The sequence below is a fragment of the Protopterus annectens genome, chromosome 9.part0 (genome assembly GCF_019279795.1).
Source record: "Protopterus annectens isolate FY-2018-M chromosome 9.part0, PAN1.0, whole genome shotgun sequence".
Lineage (NCBI taxonomy): Eukaryota > Metazoa > Chordata > Ceratodontiformes > Protopteridae > Protopterus > Protopterus annectens.
This window is the reverse complement of record NC_056743.1, coordinates 772,488,158-772,511,514: the sequence shown is the minus strand read 5'-3', so window position 1 is coordinate 772,511,514 and position 23,357 is coordinate 772,488,158. Positions and strand designations below refer to the sequence as shown.

The 23,357-nt window shown below is 41.6% G+C and overlaps 1 protein-coding gene across 1 annotated transcript in view; it reads right to left on the bottom strand.

The window, feature by feature from the left end:
* The window catches only part of HSD17B12 (hydroxysteroid 17-beta dehydrogenase 12), a gene marked incomplete in the record, with an annotated part of 1,530,252 nt that overhangs the window by 628,180 nt on the left and 878,715 nt on the right, over nt 1–23,357 (bottom strand). The window contains 1 exon segment of the mRNA XM_044083399.1: nt 17,409–17,443. Within this exon segment, the coding sequence (XP_043939334.1) occupies nt 17,409–17,443 (35 nt within the window).

Here is a 23,357-nt window from a genome sequence, read left to right as displayed (position 1 = left end):
AACCAAACGCGTCCAGGTACACGGACTCATCCTCAGAACGGGCAAGGGACATTGTTTCCCCTATGCCTAAGGATCTCCAGGATGTCTGAGAAAGAGACATCCTCAGAGGGGGACCGTGGGGACCCTTCAGAGTCATCTAAGTCCGTGTCAGAAGTGATGGACTCAGGGGAGTCCACATGCTTCTTCTTACATTTTGTCTTCCTGGAAACCTCCTCTGAGGTATGCTCAGGAGAGGTCTTGGAAGAAGAGAGGTTGCCCTGTGGGGCATTCTGGGGCATCGGTTCCCTACACTTGGGGCAGAGAGGAGGATCCGAGGCAGTCACCGGTATCGAAGGGGATGGAGCCAAGGGTGGAGCGGTCTCGGTAGACAGCACACATCACCTAAAAGGCACCGCAGTCCGGAAAGGAGGGAGACTCCGGCTTGGAAGAGCCTGGAGACCTCCTCTGCACCGAAGGCAATGGCTCCGAGGCAGATGTGGGAGCCGAACTCACCTGCGCCGAGGCTCCAAGCGGAGAGCAGGGTTGGACAAGGATCCGATGCCACTTTCCCCCTCAGAGCGAGAAAGTCTCTGCGCCCAAACCCCTTGACAGTGCGGACCATCGAAGGGGTTGGAGCAGATGGAACAGACAAGGCAGGGGTTGTCGGAACCAACGGTTCAACCACTACTACTTCCATGCACTCCGGCTCCGAACTGGATGCAGTGGGAGGAGGAATCGAGACAGGGACTGGTTCAGACAGCGCCACTTCCTTCTGGGCTGGGCTTGACAACAATTTAGCAAATACCGGTGTCTTGAGCAGCTTCTTCACCACTCTCTCCACACCATCATCTGATAAACTCCTGGATGATCAAGAGGAATGGGCCGAGGACTGGTGACTATCTGCCACTGACTGCAACAGTGGAGACTGAGGCACAGATCTCACTGGGTCCAGGGAAGGAGAAGAACTCAATCTCTTGTGTGTCCCGGACAGCTCCAAAGACATTGATGGAGCTGCCGAAGACAAAGACTCCTCAGAGCCAAGAATCCGCTCTGAAGGATCAGATGATTTGGATCTAGAGTTTGTCGGCACCGAAGGTAGAGCCGACGACTATGCCAGTTTGCCATCGGATTTTTTTAAGGGCTGAGTGTCCGATGCTACGTAAACCTGGGGTTTTAATAACCCTCTCAAAATAAGTTTGTTGCGCCTCTCCTGCAAAACTCGTGCACTAAAGGCATGACAAACAGAGCACGAATCCTGCAGATGGACTGCCACTAGACAATAAACACAACTTGTGTGCCCATCCATAAGGGTCATTTTCTGGCAACATGAATCACATTTCTTGAACCTTGACTGTTTAGGGTTTTCTAACACCACAGAAAGAAATAGGACAAAACAGAAAAGTGTTTTTTTTTTTTTTTTTTAAGAAAGAAAAGGGGGTAGAAGAGGAGGGGATAGCCTCTAAGTTAAATGGCTACTGCTCCCAAAGGGAGAAGGCCTCTAACTAAAACAGCTTCTCCCTAGGTAACAAGGAGGGATAACAGGACAAGCTCAAGAAAAACGGGCTTCCGACAACACCACCACCACACAGGTAAAGGCCTGAGAAAAAAACGATGGCCTGACAGCAGCAAAAACAGCAGCAACGAGGATAGGGGTGATATACAAGAAATAATCACTAAACTCTGATGAAATTTAGCCTTAAACAACAATTTTTATAGAAAAAAAATCACTACTTAGCCTGAGCCAGCAGAAGACAATCTCGACGCTGCAAGTGGCAAACGAGATCTGGGTAGCTACCGGTAAACATGCTGGGATAAGGGGCTAGCCTAGAGCCAGTAAGGACTCTTCGAGCTTTAGAAGTGGCCAAGTTGGAGCAGAGATTGGCTGAGAACCCAACCAGAAAGAAGGAAGGCGAGATGGACAACATAACATCCAAAATTAAAAAGTAGACCTTTATGCAGGTAAATATGTGTGAATTTCAGTTAGTTGCAAAAGTATATTTTTATTAATGTTAGATATAATAATGGATTTTTTTATCTGTTTAAATTCGTTTGTATTAAACAAGATTATGTCAGTTTTAAGTGTATATTCCTTTTAGGAATAATTGTTGAGAAACATCTGACTGCCTAGTTAGAGAATTTACTAGATGCTAGCTCTACCTCAATTATATCTGATCAAGCAGATGAATCTGCGAAAGCGCTTATATATGTAGGTTTCAATAAAAGATTTTGAGAGAACTGGAGCATTCTGCCATTCTTGGGTCCACTTATGTGGAATTATATGTTTTTTTTGTTGGTGTTTTTTTTCTTAGTTTGGTTTCTTAATTGCTGATATAAGGTGAAGTCAGTTTTGTTTTTGGTGGTATGATAAAGTGTCCAAGCTTTATCCTTTTGATTAATTAGGAGTTTAGTGTCATTTGATAGCCATGGCAATTGTCGCAATTTAGAGCGTATTTTCCTGGTGGGGGCAAGTCTATTTACGATGCCAATGAATTTATGGTTGAAGTATTCCACTGCAAGGGCTAGTGGTAGCTTTTGTAATGGAGACCAATCACAACGTTGAAGTAGTAGATTAAATATATCAGGGGCACAGTATTAAGTCACATGTAGACATTTCTTAAAAATTGAGTGGCATTGTGTTATGTATATAGGTTACCTACATTTTAGTGAATAAAGATGGAATTACTTTGCCAACTTCTACGAAACTGAAAAATAAATATATGAATCTACTGAAAAGGAAAAAGCAAAAATAAAACAGGAAACAAATATTTTGAGTAAATATTAACAGATAAATACTTAATATAAACCACAAAGTACACATAAAAAGTACACTGAAAGAAAGGTATAACCAAATCAAGTTTGTGACTGCACCTTTGTTGTAACTTATAACAGCAACCCTAAATATCAAGTTTTAAACTATATACAAATAAAATCCCACACTGACAGCTGCCACATTTTAAATATTAAAAAAAAATGTGGTAGTAAGATCCAGAAGTGAGGTACTAACTCATAAAACTGCTGGATTTACATTTTAAATTAACTAAAGTATGCAGATTTCTTTACCATGCACGCTGCTGAGGGTTTATTCTAGTGAGTATCATTTGGCAACTACCTTTTGTTGAACAGACTGGGACCATAATCTTGTATTTTAATTAGCAGTTGTGGGAAGATTGTGTTTATGCATTATTCTGTACTTCTATTTCCACAAGTAGAATTGCTTGTAAATGCTATCTGTTTGTATTTTAAACCCTCCTGGGCCAAAGTATTGTAGTTATATTCACAGCTGTAGCAGAACTACATACTACTCCCAGATTTGTGCCTTAATTATTTACTACTGTATTTTTTCCCATAAACAGTGCTCCAGGTAAATTTCTGCATGGTCTGCTGCCTTAAACTGCAGTAGCAGTTCAATAGTGGGGGGAATCGTCTCTGCTCCAGCTTGTGTTTCACTGGGTTTATATTCTGCATATTTACTTGCTTGCATTCTGTCTGCCCCATCCCCCACTAACACATTAACCTAAAGTTTCTGAAAAAGCTTTAATATTGCCTTTATTTAACTGCTAGCCTCAGCAGCTCGCCTGCTCGTGCCTTGAAAATTTCCCAACTCTCCACCTTTCTGCCGCTGCTGTTTTTGTAATGCTGTATCTCTGCCCTCCACTCCTTATCATTACCTGATTTCCAAAGTCCCTCCCCTCTTTCACTGCTATTGATGTACTCTTCCCACCCACTGTATTTCATAGACCCATGATACTGAGTGCACACCCAGCAAACCGCTGTTGTTGTAAACCTCCTTTATTACGCACCGTCGCCTGCTCAGTTTCCTGGAGCTCAGCAAAGCTTATAATCCTAGCCTGTATTGAGTGATCACTTTTGTTTTCTGCTTTTGTGTGTGCATTTCACTGAATTTTTGGTATAAAAAAGTGCTCTTCCTTTCCATTACTTTCACCAAGGTATTTCCAGCTAGTTGTTTAGGTGGTCTGTGTTAGTACTGAACCCGAGAGTCTCTTTTACTGTATTTTTAAATCAAGAAGACTGGGCTTATTCATCTTTTGGCAGGAAGTGTTTGCCCGGTCTATCTGAGTTGGGAAATACATGAAAGAACTCAAAGTGTAGTCATTTTACTGCCCAGAGGGATTATCTAGTTTTCTGTTTTTTCTGTGCTGTTATAAATTGTTCATGTTTGCGTGGGTTGCTTGGCTAGCAGCGCCCTGTACAGCAGCAAACACCTAGAAAGCAATTTGTCTATGTAGAACATTCAATAAAACTGTAACCTGTAAAGCAGCAATATAGTGCCAACAAGCTTTGAGCAGCTAGATGGGCCTTGAGTGACAATACTTACAGATTTAGTAGAATTCAGTATTGTGTAAACACTAAAGTAATTACAATTTTGTATGGTTTAGCATAATCTGCCCCAATAAAGCACCCTTAATTGCATTCTAGCCCCAATACCCCCCCCCCCCCTTGTAGATCACAAATCAAAGGACTGGACAGTATTGATATGCAATTTCCGAACTTCTCTGTAGCCAGCTTTGTGGATATGAGCGACTTTTTTTTTTTTTTTTTTTAATAAACATCTTTATTAAATTATCACATATGACACTGGGAATCTTACATTTATATAAATGAAAAACAACATTGACAACACTTTAGTTGCAAACATTATACATCACAGACACCACTGAAACAACTGTAATTGCAAACATATATTACTTATAATCTATCCAGTCACTGTCGGTTAAGGATTACATGGCTCATTCAAATTCTGCCTCTTACATCTTGTTCCTTCTCTGCATGTACTGTTTCCACAATTCCCATTTATTTCTATGTAGCTTGCTCCGTCCCCTTCCTAAAGATCACAATTCCAGTTGCTTTATCTCTATTACTATAGCCACTACGTCTAGTAAAGTTGGTCTAGACTTTGATTTCCAAGTGATTTTCTAGAAAATGATTTTTGGCAGCCACCATAATTAGACTCAGCAAGGCTTTACTATGTCTAGGCAATTCTGAGTCTGTATCATACCTCAAAAGTTCATCTCCCCAGTCAATCCAATCTGCTCACCCAGCATCTCGGACAGAGTTTCACAGGTAATCCCTAAAGTCTACCAGCTCATTACACTCTCAAAGAATATGTTCCCAGACACCTTTTTCTTGTGCATTTCACCTCCAACATTTGCTATCCACCTGAGGAAAAATTCTTTGAAGACTACTTGGGGTATAAAAATACCTATGTAAACACTTCCAGGCAAAAATCCTAAATCTTCTAGACTTTGTTGCACATTGGTGGATATGAACATCTTGAGAATGTAGCAATTGTCTTGTATTTACTGACAAACTCTTGAATACTGTGTCTAATTCTTTAAGGATTAAGTGGTTGGGATAATGACACTCTTGCAAACAAATTCACATCAATTTGCCGAAACCACAGGCAGACAACACCCACCTCACACAGCGCACAACACACACATAGACTAATGTATGCTGAGACACTTAAAAGTAATCTTCCTAAACAAAGATCACCAGCTGTCAAACCTATGCCTCAGCAAGCCCAAAGGCACTCAGCAAAAAACACCTAACACACATTTTGTCACTCTCAGTGCAGCCCCAAACACTAAGCGTCTAAGTTAAGCAAAACACACTTCCCAGCACTCTCATCATAGGGACTACATTGTTAGATATACTGATGCCCCTCTAACCACACTTAAAAAAGGAGAAGGTAGCTGTTAGCTTCTTATCTGAAGCCAGGATCTGCCAAATTATGTATGCGCTCAAGTCATTACACCACAGGCACCAGTATGTAAATATGGACAAGTTGACTTTATTCGGATGTTACATCACTAGGATCCGATTCATATGTATTTACACATTTCTGGATTTATCTTAATTTGTTTGTACAAAGTTTTGTTTGTGTCTTTCGGCTTTTCCCGGTTAGGGGTCGCCACAGCGGAACTCCGGTCCACTAATGATTGGCAGTTGATTTTTACATGCCGAGTTACCAGCCCCGACGCACAACCTTCAACGAAGGTATGCCCATTCACGCATGTCTCCACGCAGAAGACGCTCTAGCTGAGAATTGAACCGGACAGCGTCTTACTGTGAGGCGACAACGCTACCGCAGCACCACCACCGCGGGTTATGATTTGACATAACTTCTGTAACCTGATTGTACTGGAGCTTTTCTCCCCGGGCCTCCACTGAAAATGGGCTCTTTATGGCCCAGTGGACTTACCCGGTCATCAAACTTAAATCAAAAATAATAAAATAAATCACAGTACAGGGTGGTGTAAATGACCTGATATGTACCTCCCTGGACTATATGAAGAGACATTATGGAGCTTTCAGACTGTCTCACTCTGGTATAAGCCTGCCACTGGACCAGCATATTACCATCACAAAGGATGATGCCACAATACAAACACAAATTGATGTCAGCAAATGGCTGTCTTTCTGATGTTTTAAGGGATCCAATATTTGCAGCTTGGGAGGCCATGGTCAACAGACAATGCAGCTTTGCCAAGGTTGGTCTACATCTTTCCCCTTCAGGCTTTCGATTACTGGCTAAGAATTTGTGCACCCTCACAGCACCTTTTTAGGCAATGCCAAATTTCTAAATCTACTGACGGAGTAAAATCAACTCAACAAAACCTCAAAGTGTTGCTGCTCAGTACCAGGAGTCTAAATAAAAAAATACATTCACTCCTAGACCTCTGCAAATTCAATACAGATATCTGTGCCATTACCAAGATATGGTTTAAAGCAGCAGAGAGTACCCTGGCAGTGCAAGGTTTCAGTGTCGTCCATACTTTTAGACCAGTAAGTGCACAGACAAGGGCTAAAGGTGGAAGTGTCTCAATATACATCAACAGCAAGCATGCCTCTAGGGTGGTCAAACAGGATGATGAGCTGGAGTTCCTCCACATGCAGATCACCACAGACAAAATCCAGTACCACATCCTAGCCAGCTACCGGTCTCCCTCCATGGCACCAAAAAGCTCACAATGCATACTTGGACCTACTGGTTGCACTTACCATACAATCTAATACCCTACTCATGGTAGACTTTAATTACCCATCTATAGATTGTAAATTCTACACAGCCTGAAATCTACAGGCACAGAAATTAATGGACTTTGTAAATACAAACACCCTTGATCAAACAGTGAATACGCCCACTAGAGGCTCCAACATACTAGACCTCGTGCTCACAAATGAGAGCCCCCCCCCAATGCCTTGTCCTGCCTGGTAAGTTCCAACTATTAAGCTGTCTCCTTCAAAAATCAACAACTATTCCAAGGCAAATTACCGATTATTAACGGATGGTTTGTCAAAATTCAATGCCCCTCCAAACCTAGAGAACACACCAGGCTATGATGATTTGCTCTCAGAAACTCTGTACAGTCATGTCAGTGGCTGACAAAGGCTGCTGTATATACCAGAAGTAAGCCCAGAACTAGCCCCAAGAACAAAGTGTCATGGTGGCATCCCAAATTAAACAGGATATACAAAAAAAGAAAACAAATTGCCAAAAACCAAGAGGGGTGATTCCCATAAAGATAAAAACTCACTCATCAAAGTAAATAGGCAACCAAGAGGGCCAATTAGGTAAGGCAAAACCAATATCCTCCCAGGAGAAAGATAACCATACTGCCTTCTTTAACTATGTCAGAAACCTCAAAGGCACACCAGCATGTGCTGAATTAGTGGTTACTGGTGCTACATTCACAGAGCCGGGCGATATAAGCAAATCTGTTTGTGGACAAATTCAATTCCAACTTTACCCCAACCATCCCCCCACTAATACACTGAAACATAAACCATCCATCTATAACTAGGGAGCATGTACTGGCTGCACTCACTAAAGCCAACAACACTGTCTCAATGGGCCCCAATAACATTCCAGGATGCCGCCTGAAAAGTTTAAAATATGACTTATCAGGAACCCTGGAGTCATTACTTAGCTATAGTCTTAAAACAGGCTTTGTGCCATGTGAATGGAGGACTGTGATGGTCGTCCTCCTTCATAAAAGAAGACCTAAAACAGATCCTGGGAGCTACAGTCCCATAAGTCTTGTTGGTTTGGACTAGTCTTATTTGCAAAGCCAAGCAAAAAAAAATTATCATGGAAATTATCAACAAGGACACAGCAGACCTCCAGACACTGAATTCATCCCAGTTTGGCTTTGTCAAAGGAAGGTTATGCTTACTGAATCTGGTGGAATTATTTGAAAAGGTCACTAAGGCGATGGATGAGCTGAAAACTGCATACTGCCTACCTAAATCTGGCTAGGGCATTGAAACAATACCCCAACTCGGGCATTGTGAACAAACTTAGCGAACTAGGTACAAACCCCTTTATAACACACTGGATAGCTAGCTGGCTCACTGATGGAAGCCAGGAAGTTAGAATCGGTGAGGCCACCTCCACAAAAAGGGCCGTTACCAGTGGAGTCCACCAGGTCTCTGTGCTAGGCCCTTTTCTCTTTGGCATCTACTTCTTGGATGTCAAAACCAATGTCAAAGACCTCTAGCTAACCAAGTTTGCAGATGATTGCAAACTGGGACCAGTCACTGAATCCACCCCAAGATGAGAACACTACTCAGGAAGGTCTAATATAGGCAAATACTTGGTGTCAAAGCACGGTTTAAAACTCGGTACCAAGAAATGCATTACAGTATGTTTTGAGAAGTATGCCACCCTGGGTAACTACATCATCAATAAAACACCTTCAAAAGTTGATTAACAAGTCAAGGAACTCATGTAGATGGTAACCTAGCCTTCGACCAACATGCATTCAAGATAGTAAGAAAATCCTTCTATATTGCTCAGGTCCAGAGAGGTCATTATATCACTGTAATTGGGCCCTCATCAGGCCTATAGTATGCCCTTTTATATGTACATGACCAGACATATTGGAACGTCCACAAAAGTTTCTTACAATAAGAATACAGGGTGTAAACACAACGTCCTATGCTGATCACCTGAAATCCCGGTCTCTTCACTCAGTATCATACAGACTTTGAGAGGTGATCCTTGCCTAGCATAGAATTCATCTCTTGACCCTAGTTTGATGAATCTTTTGCACATCCGCAAAACAAACAGCATCAGAACTACTAGATTAAAATACCTAAATTTTGCTTGCAATATTAACAGGATTGGTTGCTGAGACCAATATGTTTCTCACAGAATTACTGTTCTCTGAAACAGGCTCCCAATTCCATGTGAAGCAGAGTTCCTCCCCATCTCCAAGCACAACTTGGGCAAGTGGATGCATAATAGGAGCCACACCAGGGGTGAATTTCCGATGTCTCTGATGGACTTAGGTAGTCAGTAAATCAGCCCTTATAAATCAAATTTGTGGGTCACATTTGGATTGCACAGCTAGGCTTTTAAGGGCCCTAGTAGTCATTAGCCTAATATACACCTATGAACTATGTAGAACAGCTACCAGAGACGGTGAGTTCCTGTTGTAATTCAGACAACTGTATCTGCAATCACTGAAATGATCTAACTGTAACAGTGAATAATAAAATCCATGGTTATGGTTCCTTGGAGTGTTCTCAATTTTATGGTATAGTAATCTTGGAGTTAAGTATATAAGAATAACAGGAGTGGAGGGGTTGCAGTCCTCATGTCAGGGGGTGGGGTCCTGATTTCTGCAAAAACAATTTAAAGGAAAACACCAAAATTTGCAATGTGTTGTGGAAATCACAGTCAAAAATTCACAGCTCACAAAAGTGGACTGCGGAATTCTTTTCTGGTTGGGAGCTAAAGGCCACATGTCATGTTATTAAATCAAAACTGAAAATAGAAAGTCTTTTTTTCCACCTTCGTATAGTAGATGGCAAGGGTTACTGCCATGCCTCAAAGAATGTGATTCTCTGCTGCCCGGGACTAGGCAACAAAGAGATTTTGCATATTTCAACAGGTAGGAATAACAGCTTTTACATCTGTTGGCAAAAACTGAAAAAGTGCTACAAATTAAATTCTCATAAGGAGTTACAGAAACTTAAAAGTGTTTAATTGAACAGGAAATTAAAACCATCACAACCTACTTTAACTTCTCTACTACAGGAATGCCTAAAAGGAAATGAAGAGAAGGGTGACCATCCTCCACACTGCCAGACATATGCAAGAAAGTTAACCGAATCTGTTTAGGGGACAAAAATGTCATTAGAATGCCACCTGGTGGTTAAAATTTCTGCATTTACTACTTGCATACTGAAATGAATTCAAGTCGGTACACAGGTAAGCTGTAACGATAATGGACAGATAAATTAAAGGTAGGCGTGAGCTTTTCCAGGATAAAAAAGGATCTATACTAGAAATATGTTAAGAGTACACTAACAACTGCATAACAACCAGGTACAAATCTTTTCTGGATGCAGAATTACTGAGTCTGTTAGTAGATTGAGTACTGCGCTTAAGGAAATGCAACGCCGAGCAGTAAGATGCTCACTCATATTTCTGATTACATTCCCTGAATCATCATACATGGCAACACTCAGTGTATAATATAATGCAATTTTATATTCATTTTAATTATGAAATACCAATAGGTCTACATATTTTTGTTGTATACTGGATCTAGTTATTCTGCATCCTCATTGGGCTCCTGTTACGGATTCTCACAAGTGTTTATGGTATTTAAGCTTTATTACAAAAAAAAAAATCACATATTTATACATTTATGCAAATTAGGAGCTAACAAGCACTGATCAGCAGATGAATATAGTGTAGCTGTACTGCAGATGTTGAACATGACTACAGTGATCAAGTGAAAACTGAGCGCACAGGATGAAGCTTTCAATTCATCATTTACCAATGCCCCCATAACTTGTCTACAAATTAAATAACTGTGACTGATAAAAATAATTAATGATAGCAGCATAAATGAGGGTCCTTTGCAGAGTAACTGAGCTCATGCTCTATGATTGTAAGGAGCTCAGAAACCTATGAGGATGCTGGTGTACATGCAGTTAATGTTCTTTTAGAATGACAGCAGTCAACTGAAGTGGTCCAGGTACTTGCTGATATGGTCCCCTTGGCACCTAGCATTGGAAATTTGCCCAGTGTTCCCCACTAAGAGGAAGGCCACAGTATCACTTAGCTTGCCTGTGAACATCTGGGATTCCACAGGATAAACTAAAGGCTCATCATTAATCATCACCATCAAACCCCCTTTTTTATATGGGGTCAGGGTGTTGCATCAACTGTCGCTATCTCTTTCAATTCAATGCCATTCTCCTACCTTTGTTAGCGGACATGCCTGACTGCCGCAGGTCTTCTCTCACAGAAGACATCTCTTTTCTGGATGCCTTCATTTCCTCTTAACTTCTTCCCATCTGTCCCAAATCATTATCACCTGACAGTCTTCTGCATTCCTGCACATGGACAATGACAGAGTCGTATTTGCACTTGTTCTGAAGTGACCCGAGTGCTTGTGTTATGCGGCGGATCCTGGCACCTGACAGGCAGCTAACAGTAATCTTCTCCATATTCAGCCTAGTGAGTGAGATTGTCAGTGTGCCTGACTACAGGGTCACCTATTACTAGTATGTTGGGTATGTTATTTTGCCTTAAGGGCTGTGATTGCGTGGCACACTGGTTTTGTGAAGTATGTGTTTCATGGTTTGTGTTGGGGGGGGGGGGGTTGCTTGGATGTCTGCGTTGGAGGTCTCTCTTGCTTTTGCAGATTTTTATTTAGAACCTCTGAGTATGTTTTTGTGTATTTATGTGTGCTTTTTGCCGGTGCTGGTTTAATGGGTCTATGTGAGACTGGTGGTGTGATGCAAGTATTTCCCTTTTCCTCTTGACTGCCTGATCCAGTCATGGGTTGAGAGAGCTTAGCCTCCAGTTTGGCTGTGTAATTGCATCTCTCGCATGTATTAGTGCTTGGTGGTAGGAGGAGAGGGTTGTCTGTGTACAGGAGGCAGTTGTAACATTGCCTCAAAATGCCCAGATTCACCAACTGGACTAGATAGTACACCTAAAACTGCCCTTTGGACATGCCTGGATAGGTACAGTGAACTGTTTTACTGAATGGCTGGTAAGGTCGAATAGAGAGCCTTGTCCTTCTGTACAGTACAGGGGGGGTCTAGTGCTAGGGTTTATAAGTGCTTGCTATGAGTTTTGAGCAAGTTCCAGGCTGAAAAATGAATGGCTTGATTGCTTAAGTTGAAAGTTTGTCTAGTTCCAAGGGAAAAATTGAAGAGGAGACTTTGTGGAGCCGGGAATAGTTACACCCTAGCTACCCGGAGCGGAAAACCGGGTAAATGCGTTTTTTATAGCAGGGAAATGAAACAGTTAGACATTAGCCCAAAATGGCCAATAAACTAATTTCTGGGCTGAAACCACTCCTCCAGGGACAGATAAGCTGCTCAAAGCTCCCCTCTCTCACAGGTGAACAGAGAAACTTCCTTCTATCCAAGTAAGGTATGGGCAAACACAGAGATTTGTAACACAGCCCTGAAATCAGCACTAACCTGAAAATTGGACTATACTAGCTTAGAAAGGCGGGAAAACAAGTATATATATATTTTTTTTCCCCAGAAAATAAAGCAGATACAATAAAAAAAACACTTTAAATGCACAGAAAATGATACTTATTGTTATATATCTCAGATCAGAGTTGTAGTCAATGCCCCTAGTAATAAAGTAGGAAGAAACACAAATACAGTAAAAGCAGATGAATAAAGTGCAATTTATATATATATATATATATATATATATATATATATATATATATATATATATATATATATACTAGGGTGCAGGGGAACCTTCTCCAAAAAAAGATGGCCTGGATCAGTGCTCAAGTTATACAAGCAAAGCTAGATCTAGCAAGCCTGAATCTGGTCTATGCTACAGCAACAAGATGCACTAATTTCAGAAAGAAACAGTTCAAATAGGCAGGCACAATAAGCCTGTGACCAGAAATTCCCAGCTCAGAAGGGCAGAATCCAGCCTCTCCTCCCACAAGAGTGCAGACCACAAACCTTCTTAATGTAGAATAACTGGCCTGAAGCCCAAGTGCTTAAACCAGAACTAATACACTTTTAGAATAGCAGACACTGAGCCTTCAATCAGCAATTCCCAGCTTGGAAGGATGCAAGCTACCTGTCCAGCCACAACAGTGCAGACCACAAACATTCTTAATGTAAAACAACCAGTATGAAGCCCAAGTGCTTAAACCAAAATACTTAAAATAACAGTTAAAATTTAATCAGGCTACTATCAAGCAGTGATAAATGCAGCACAATAAATAAAATTGAGTACTTTTAAGAAGAGGCAAAAGCAAAATAAAGTAGGAGGAAACACAAATACAGTAAAAGCAGATGAATAAAGTGCAATTTTTTTTTGTTAATAAAGTGCATGGAGACAGGAAGGAAGACCCTATGTGGGTTGGCCTTCTCAAATCTTCTCTCTGTGTTAAGTAGAGTGAACACTAGACTCAGAATATGATCTCACTGTACTCGGTTAAGTGAGCAATTGAGATGGACTCAGGAGAAGTTTTCAAATACAGACTTACAGGAGGGGTGGGCAATTCCAGAGCCACTAACACCAAAACAAGAACAGGGAGGGTGGGTGGGAAACTAACTGCAGAGAGAGAGACAGCACACACTATTCAGTGAAACATACAATTAGGTAACAGAAAAAATTAAATACAGTACTTTTAAAACTGCAAGTTTGTACTTAACTTTAGCTTCTACTGCAGGTGGTTATAGCCAACCAAGTCTCTCAGCAGTTGAGCATAAAATGAATTCTCAAACTTTGTGGCTAGCACTTAAAGTACAGAGGAAGCCCTCTAGGCTAACAGTTAAAGAAACCTATTTCCTCCTCTTTCTGAGATGCTAAAGCCTCTGAGCTGAGATGCTAAAGTCTTTGATGTCCTGTGGACTACTGGTGAGCAGTATGCTGCTGTCATTCCTTATGAAGGGTGTCTGATCAATATCTTCTTTATCTTCCGTTATTTGCCTTCCATCCTGACAAGAGTTTCTTTGTGCCATCTACAGAGTCACTCTCCAAAAGCTGGCAGGGTGCCTCTGATGTCTTGTTCTTCACTATTGCCACTGCTTTCACAGCCTCTTTGTTAGCCACCAGTACTCCTTTTTAGCCTGGACCATCTTTTCTATCTTCCAGTTTTAACTGCAATCCTCTTTTCTTTTGATGACTTCATGGACTTCTGCATTTCACCACCAGCTTTTCTTATGTACCTTATTTCCATACCTGGCTCGGGCACATATCTGTTCTACAGTCCTCACACATGCTGTTTTGAAGCATTGCTGCTGTTCTTCAACTCCACCTATTTACTCCTCTTTCTGAGATGCTAAAGCTCCGAGTATTTACTAGAACCTCTGTGATTTCTCTCCATTCAACTTCCAGGTCTTCACCCTAGTCTCTGTTGACCTTAGAACCTTCACTGACCACTGCTTGCAGCTGATCGGGGAAACCAGTGTTTTCTGCTGTGGGCTGACTGCTTCATTGGGGATTACTTTGCAATCAGGAATTCTACCTCTGTGCCCTTTCCTTATTAGGATGAAGTCTACTCAAGTTGCATGTTGGCCACTCCTATTTGTCATCTTGTGACTCTCTCTCTCTCTCTCACTGAACCACCTGTTGGCCACCATCAAGCCTTTTGCAGGAAAGAAATTGAAAATCGCCTCTCCTCCTTTCTTTATTCCTGTTGCCCAACCCATATGGACCCAGTCAGTCCTCATATCCTGTTCTGTCAGTCCCAATATTTGCATTTGGGTCTCCCATTATCACCACCAACTCGCACTGTCCTACTTTATGTAGTAGGTGCTGCAGCTTGCTGCATGAATGCACTTTCTCACTATCACAATTCTGCTATGGGAAATAGGCTGACCGTATGAATTCTGCCCTATCCCTGTATTGTAATGACTGCCATGAGTTACAAATTCTGATTACCTGTCTCACTGTCTTCTGAAGCTTCTAGCTCACCACAATTCCCACAGCATTTTTAGTCTATCCTCCTCTGAGTACTACACTCTAAATTCCTAGCCAAGTGAATTTGCTGAACTACTCTTCCATCTTGCTTCCTGGATACACAGGATGTCGAGCATGATCCTTTACCATTATGTCATCCTCTTCCAAGCTCCATCCTGTCAGTGTAGCAATCCTTGGTTCATATTTGGCAGGGTGATTGGTTTTACATCTTTCTTTCACTCAACAAAGCTATCCTAGGTAATTCAAGCTGGGCAACTGGACACCAGATAGGTAGTAGCTTATTAACTCAGGTGTGTGGGGTTGTATGGTAGGTATACACACACACTCTGGAAAAAAGGCGCACACAGACCCCTCCCAATGTTAGCATGTGTCCCTGCCATAGACTGGAGTAGGCCAGGTCTTCAACCCACTTATCACTGTTAAATACCCATGCCCACTTTTTTTTGGCAACATTAGTTAACACAAACAAATCTTCTACAGCCAATTTTTACACCATTGAGTAGCTATCCCAGACACAGCACTCAGTCCATGATCTGTGTTCTCTTATCTACAGGATACTGCACACCACAGCAGTTGGTCTATGCAACTCTTCCAACTACCAGGCACCATCTAGAGTCTGTGCTGCTGCTCACAACTCCATCTTGGGTAAATCTGAGGTGGAAGCACTCAGCAGGGAGGTGGGAGGAACACCAAAGAGACAGAGGGAGAATATCCAAACTCTATAAAGGCATTGGTTGGCATGCCTCTCAACTGTACAGATTTTTGCAGAATCTCCAGATTTTGTCCTCATATTTTTGTTCCATTTCTTGTAAAATTGTGGTTTCTTGTAAAATTGTGGTTTTCTGCAAATTACTGAAGGTTGAAGTCAGAAAAATGATAGATATTGGAGTTTCAGACTTGATACCTTTCAGAAAATTCATGATAGTGCAAATCCTGTTGTTGTTGTTCTATCAATTTTCTAAGTTTTTAAGAGCAATATTTAAAAGGTGTCCCTACATTTGGCCCTTTGTCCTCCCCCACTCCCACTGCTGATGGCTTTGTTCAGATTTCTTGTTCTTAGAGGTTGAGAGGTATGTTGGTTGGAGATCAGGAATAAACCTTGTACATTGGAGGCAAAGACCTTAACCATTATGTCAACTGTATCAGAATAAGATGAAGGCTGTTGCTGGCAAAAGGAAAGTTTTGCCTGCCCTCCTCAGTTTTCTACGACTGTTGACCTCACCATGGTGCCTGGCCTCCTCAGCATGTTACCACTGTCAGTCTCAAGTATAAGTGGTTTATAAAAATGGATGGCGAGTTAATAGTATAAATATCTTTACTTCATTTTTTTCGTAAAGATGCTTGCTTTAGTTTGCAGTATCTCTTTGAGATTATGTATGTGTGAGTGCATCTGAGGGAGGTAACTGATACCATATGCGGTGGGGGGAGGGTGTAACAAGTTCTACTGGTGAACAACAGACTTAATACTGATGTAGCAAACCTGAAAAGTAAAGCAAGAACAGTCTTTTATTCCAGGTGGCAGAACACACCACTAACATCATCATCACCCATAAAAATGAAAGATACCCTTTACACAAATTACAGCTATTTCCATGGTCCTCAAGACAGCTGCTGTAAATGTGAACTCAGTTGTGTGCATCCAGAAAGCAGGTGGAATTTTCTAAAATGCAATCTAAGTCCCCTGAATCACTGACAACAGGCATAAAAAGCAGAGTACCACTGTCATATTCCAAACTTATTAGAATGCAGTTTCACTGTCTCGCGCCATTGCTAAACCATCTTCTCAAACTTTTATCTTCTATGCATCCAAAAGCGGTCAGTCATTTCTTGTTCTAGCTTTCATAACCTAAATGCTACCCATGCCATGAAAATGGCAATTTGATATAGATTTGAGCAACAATAATTTAAAAACATTAAAAAGCATTGCAGTCTCTCTGTGAAATGGAAAATTCCTTTGATTAAAATACAATGATGTTGCTTCCAATACATATATTTTCTACGAACACATTGATAATGTTTCAGTTTCTCTGATTAAAACAAGTGGAGCTGTTGCTTTAAATGTAAATGCGTTTTCTAGTTAAAAACATGGGGATGGTGCAGCAGCATATAAACAAACATAACTTGAATGGGGCTACCGTGAGGAAATCCCGAGAAATGCTGGCAGCCCTCTGTAAAAATGTCAGAAGCCTAGGTAGGCTGCATTAGTCATGATGATTCAGAAGGGCTTTTAATTCAGTTACACAGAGAAACCACCATAACACCAGTGAGGAAACAAAGAAGAGAGGAAAAGGCTCCCACCGACTGGTGATTCATTTTCTATTATGGTGAATCATGTGGTATACACCAGCACTTAAAACATGGAGGCCAACTCGATTAGTCACTGTAATGAATTTCTGAAAGAATTCTCTCCTATAAATAATAAGTTGTGTCTGTGTTGTGTTTGTGTTCATCTGTGAGGATGACTCACCTTTCCAGCATAGCAGGCAGCACCAGTCGTGTCATCTGGAAAATAAGAAAAAACAATAATCGTGATTATGTTGAGGAAAAAGCTTGGGGGTAGGGGGACGGGAAGGTGAGAGTAAATAAAGTGTAGCTGACCAGCACAGGGTATAGATTATAGGGATGATACTATTTCATGTGGGTTGTTCTTAAGCTGTCTGTTAAATGAGGTATCAGGAACAGCAGTAAATACACACTTTCGCTCTTTCAATTTTCAGCTACTTAAAATAGCCAAAGTCAGCATCAGGTAAGACAGCACAAAATAAGAATAAATGCATCTATCTACACAATTTGTTTCCTACAATTCTGCAGCTGCAATGTCAAAACATTTCAAATTTAATTAGAAACACAAACACTACTCATTAAAGTTTACTCTTATTTCATTCAGTCTGTTATTAATAGGGGGAAATTAGATTTCAAGTAGGGATGTTTCAGCCAAAACCTGGTACGTGTCAAAGAATGTGCCTAAACAGATGCACTGCTGTGAAAAAAATGCAAAAGTGCATGCAAAGCAGTAACACCAGTTGTTAGTAGATTTTTCACACAATTACTAACCAATCAAGTATATCACTATGCATGTTTGTTTTCTATGACTTTATAAAACGGGACCAGTTTACTTAAGATTTAGTTGAACATGTTAACTATATACAACAGATGTTTACTCACCATATCAACCAATCTGCAGAAACACCTTTCTGCAGTACATTAAGCTTTGAGAATTCTTCTCAGATCCACACTTAGCAAAATTCATAATTTCTCTACCATGCACATATAGGAGGCACCAGCCACAGAACCATCTTATAATGTGAAGCACTAGAGCAGGAGGATATATCCAGTGTCTGTATTCCTCGGACATAAATACAATGAGGGAGCATATCCCAGAATAGAAACATAATGCAAGAATATAAAAATTATATGGTTGCCCGACTTGCAAGAAAATCTATCCACATGACCTAGATAAAGAGGCCATTAAGCTGGATGCCTTTTGAAAGTACACGGACTCTAACCAAAGTTGAATGAATTCTCATTTTTTTCTAAAATATTTACTGTACACAATTTATGTATCCTGCTTGTACAAGCGACTTTATCTATGGCCTACCTATATAGAATCTGTTTCACTGTCCCTTGTGGGCCCGTGTCATGGTTGAGAGAGTCTGATGGTCAGTCTACTTACCTGGTTAGCAAATCGGAACAAACAAGAAAAACAAAAAACTAAATGTGATCCTTGCAACTATAAGTGGATAAGGGAGATGTATATATTAAACGTAGTAATACAGAATCTCAGAGAAATTCTAAATTTTCAGAGATATAATGATATCATGAAGTATAGATAAGAAATAGGTGTGCGATAGGGTCACAGCCCCCCCAGCACCAGTGTTGCAAGGAGCTGCTCTGCAAACACACATAAGGTGCGACACTTTTTCGTTTGAAAAGCAGTTCATTTTTCAATCTGAAAGATCTCACACTTGTGACACAGTCCATTAACATATTAGGACATTGCAGGAAGATGAGCCCTTACTCCTGCCTGCTAAAGGTCTCCAGTTACATTATCCCTTCATATGTGGCAGTGCCCTCCATGATGGATACATCATCATCAACCCCTTTTAACCATTTTCTACATGGGCACGGGGTATCATGTTAACTGTAGCCATCAATTTAATGCCACACACCTGCTTTCTTCAACACTCATGCCTGACTGTCACAAATGATCTCTCACAAAATCCATCCACCACTTTGCTGGATTCCCTCATTTTCGCTTACCCTCTTCTTGTATGTCCCAATTCCGCTTCACCAGTTTATACTCTGCTTTTCTGCACGTGCTCAAACTACCATAATCTAGTCTCTCTGACCTTTTCTGCACCTGGAGCTACTTTGGCTTCTGCTCTTATGTCCTCATTTATTCGTCTGTCCCACAGTTTGCATCATAGGTGTTTATACTAGGCTAATGACCACAAGGGCTTTTTTAAGCCTAGCCATGCATCCCAAATCTCTGACAAGTTCTGATACCCTTGATAAGTGTAAGCATGGGCCTGAGAGATGAACCATTTACAGGTTACCTGTGTCCATTAGAGACATAGGTGCTAAACCAGGAATTAATTTCCAGTTTTCCATCCCATTGTCCAAGTTGCACTTGAATTGGGTTAGGGAGGAACTCTGCTTCACATTGATGGGGAGCCTGTTCCATAGATGAGGTAGTCTCTGGGATACATACCTATCTCTCCAGCAGGTCCTATTTATATCACAGGTGAGGTTTACATCTTTAGAACAGGTAATTCCGGTGCTATTTGTTTTGTGGATATGCAGGGGGTCCATCAGAGTGAGGTCTGATAATGCCCTGTATGCCAGGCATAGATCTCCCCTCAAAAGCCTGTAGGAGACAGAATACAGGGTTAGGGCCTTGAGGCGGTCTGCATAGGACATATTACTTATGCCCTGCATTCTTTTAGCGAAAAACCTCTGTGGACGTTCCAATTGTTGGATATGCCTGTTAGGTACATACCAAAGGGGGCATTGTACTCAATGACGGGTCTGAAGAATGCCAAATACAGTGGAACAATTACTTCCTGGACTTAGATGCCATACTTTTGTTTATAAGTTGTGCAACATAGAATGATTTCCTCACCACTGTAGACACGTGATGATCAAAGGCTAGATTACTATCTGTGTTCCTAAGTCCCTAAGGAATGTGTTGTCAATATGATAGTTACCAGGGATGGATGACTTTCCAAAGGATACTATTATGCATTTCTTGGCATTTAGTTTTAGTCCATGGCTCTGACATAAGTTGTTTGTTTGTGTCAGCCCCTCCTTCAGAGCATATGTGTCAGTGTGAGATTCAATGACGGCTCCTAATCTGCAATCATCTGCAAATTTAGTCAGCCAGAGACTGCTGACATTGGCCTTGACATCTGAGAAGTAAATGCCAAAAAGGAGTGGTCCAAGGATCCAAGTACTGATCTGTGAGGGACTCCACTTGTGACTGGGCTCTTTCCAGAGATGAACTCCCCACTTCTAACTTCCTGGGTCCTGTCTGTGCGCCAGTTGGCTATTTACTGGATGATATACCGGTTTGTACCTAACCTAATGAGTTTCTTAACAATGACTGCGTTGGGTATTGTGTCAAATCCCTTGGCCAGGTCAAGGTACACAGTGTGAATGATTTTGGCCTCATCCATTGCTTTAGTGACCTTCTCAAATAAGTCCACCAGGATGAGTAGACATGATCTGCCCTTGACTAAACGAAACTGGGTTGGGTCTAGTGTCTGGAGGTTTATTATATCTCTACTGATCATCTCCGTGATAATTCTTTCCATGGCTTTACATATAAAACTAGTGAGACTTATGGGTCTGTAGTTTCCAGGGTCTGTAGATGACCCATCACCCATCTCAGGCACTTCACTTCCATTATCTCTAGCTTCATCTGCTCTGCCTTTACTGCCCAGGTTTCTATACCATACAGTAGTACTGGTCATACCACTGTTCTCTGCCCCTTACTTTTCAGATTCTTTTGCATTCTTCTGTCACAGACTACACCTGACACTATGCAAGTTGGCTGCAGCCCCTCTGATTCTAGCTTTGACCTCTTCATTCAGACTTCCCCCCTCTAGTACACATACGTAATATGTGGTGATTCGGTCATGTTGATGGAAACATCTCTTTCACCAAACAGAATCTGACATTTTGTTTCCCAAAGTTTCTCTTGCTCAAAGACCGCTGTTTGCCCATAACAGTGTTTGCAGTTACATCAGTGTGCTCATTCCCCACACCTACCAGTCCTCCATTTAGCCATTAATGAGCACCTTCATGCAAATTAGTAAAAACAATCATGTAACAATAACAAAATTTGCCTCCTCCACACTGTTAACAAGCAATATAACAACATGTACTTGCGCAATTAACAAAGAACTCATATAGCCGAAGCTGGGGTTGACCACCCACAGCAGGAAGAGAGAAGCATACATTAGAATCATTAAGTAGGTTCTTTTCATAGATCTGCTAACATAAGGATTCCCCTTAATGGATCATAAAAAGTTGGACTGAATCTTAGAAACTAAGCCGCCACCAGAAAGAAAGAATCAAACGGACCACATCAGAATGGAATAAAAATTTTGATTTGTGGAGTATAGCGTCACCAGGGCCACACTTCCAAAATTCGGACAATAAACCTTGTAGAAAGGCGGCACCATAGACCAAATGGTCATGGCAAAGATATCTGCAATAAGACATTCTAAATTTAATCCCAGAGTGCAGCAGACTACCCACAGAAAAGTCTAATGGCTGGAACTCTAAGATAAAGCACAAACTGGCATCTCTGAGCCTTTTCTTCCTTGAAGTGAGGGAGAGAGATATCACTAATAGGTTCATAGGTTCATACTAGGCTATCTGCCCTAGGGCATTTATAAGCCTAGCCAGAGTGTGTTTGGCTTTCGCCACCCATTTTAAATTAATTTTGCTATGCCCTTTTTCGAGGTTAGTATACTGTGCCTCTAACAGTGACACAGAAGTGATACCCGGGGTAAACCTACGATCTCCCATCCACTCATCAAGATTCCTCTTGAAGAGAGTCAATGAGGGACACTGCCTAACCTGGACTGGGATTTTATTCCAGAGTGAAGGGAGCCTCTGGGTTATGAATCAGTCCCACCAGCATGTCCTATTTATTTCAGTGCTGAGGTTGAAGTCTCTCGAGCGCGTAGCTCGATGGGATTTGGATTTTCTGAGGTGCAGCATGTCCATTAATTCCGGGTTGGACATGGCTTTATACGTCAGGCACAGATCGCATCTGAGCAGGCGGTATGCCACTGAGTAGAGCTGGAGTTTCTTTAACTAGGCAGCATATGGCATCTGTTTGAGCCCTTTGATCCTCTTGGTGAGGTACTTTTAGGGTCTTTCCAGTTGCTGCAGGTGTCTGGTAAGGTACATCCCAAAAGGGGCATTGTACTCAATTATGGGCCTGATTAGGGATGAGTAAAGAGGCACGATGACCTCCCCTGATCTAGATGTGAATCCCTTCATGATTAGGTGGGCTATATAAAATGTTTTTCTAACCACTTTGGCCACGTGGTTGTCAAATGAGAGATAGCTATCAACTTGGGTCCCCAGGTCCCTAATTACTTCTTCTGTACTTAATGGATTACCACCTATGTGGCAATTTGTGGGCACTTTGTTTTTGCCATAGGGGATGACTATACACTTTTTGGCGTTTAGCTTGAGGCCATGGCTCTGGCACCAGTTGTCTGTTTCTATGAGGCCCTTTTGGAGGATGTTTGTGTCGGCTGGAGAGTCGATTATGGCGCCCAGTTTGCAGTCATCTGCGAACTTGGTCAGCCACAGTCCTTCCATGTTGGCCTGTACCTCCGAGAAATATATACCTAACAAGAGAGGTCCCAGGACTGAGCCTTGTGGGACGCCATTTGTAACTGGTTTGGAGTCTGACATGGCTCCAGCAATTCTAACCATGTGGGTTCTGTCCTTGAGCCAGTTTGCAACCCATCTAGTGACATAGGGGTTAATATTTAAGCTGGTGAGCTTATCTATAATGCCCGAGTGGGGTATTGTATCGAAGGCTTTTGCGAGGTCCAGGTAGGCTGTGTGGACCACCTTCCCCTTGTCAATGGCCTTGGTGACTGTTTCAAAGAAATCGACCAGGTTTATGAGGCAGGATCTGCCCTTAAAAAAGCCGAACTGGGTAGGATCCAGTGTCTGTAGGTCCCCAATATCTCTGTTTATGAGGTCCATGATGATCCTTTCCATAGCTTTGCAGACCAAGCTAGTCAGGCTTATGGGGCAATAGTTTCCAGGATCCGTTGAGACACCACCTTTGTGGAGAGGGACCACTGTTGCTGTACGCCACTCTTTGGGTACATATCCTGTAGTAAGGCTGAGATTGAACAGTAGTTTTATGTTTGGGTTTAGC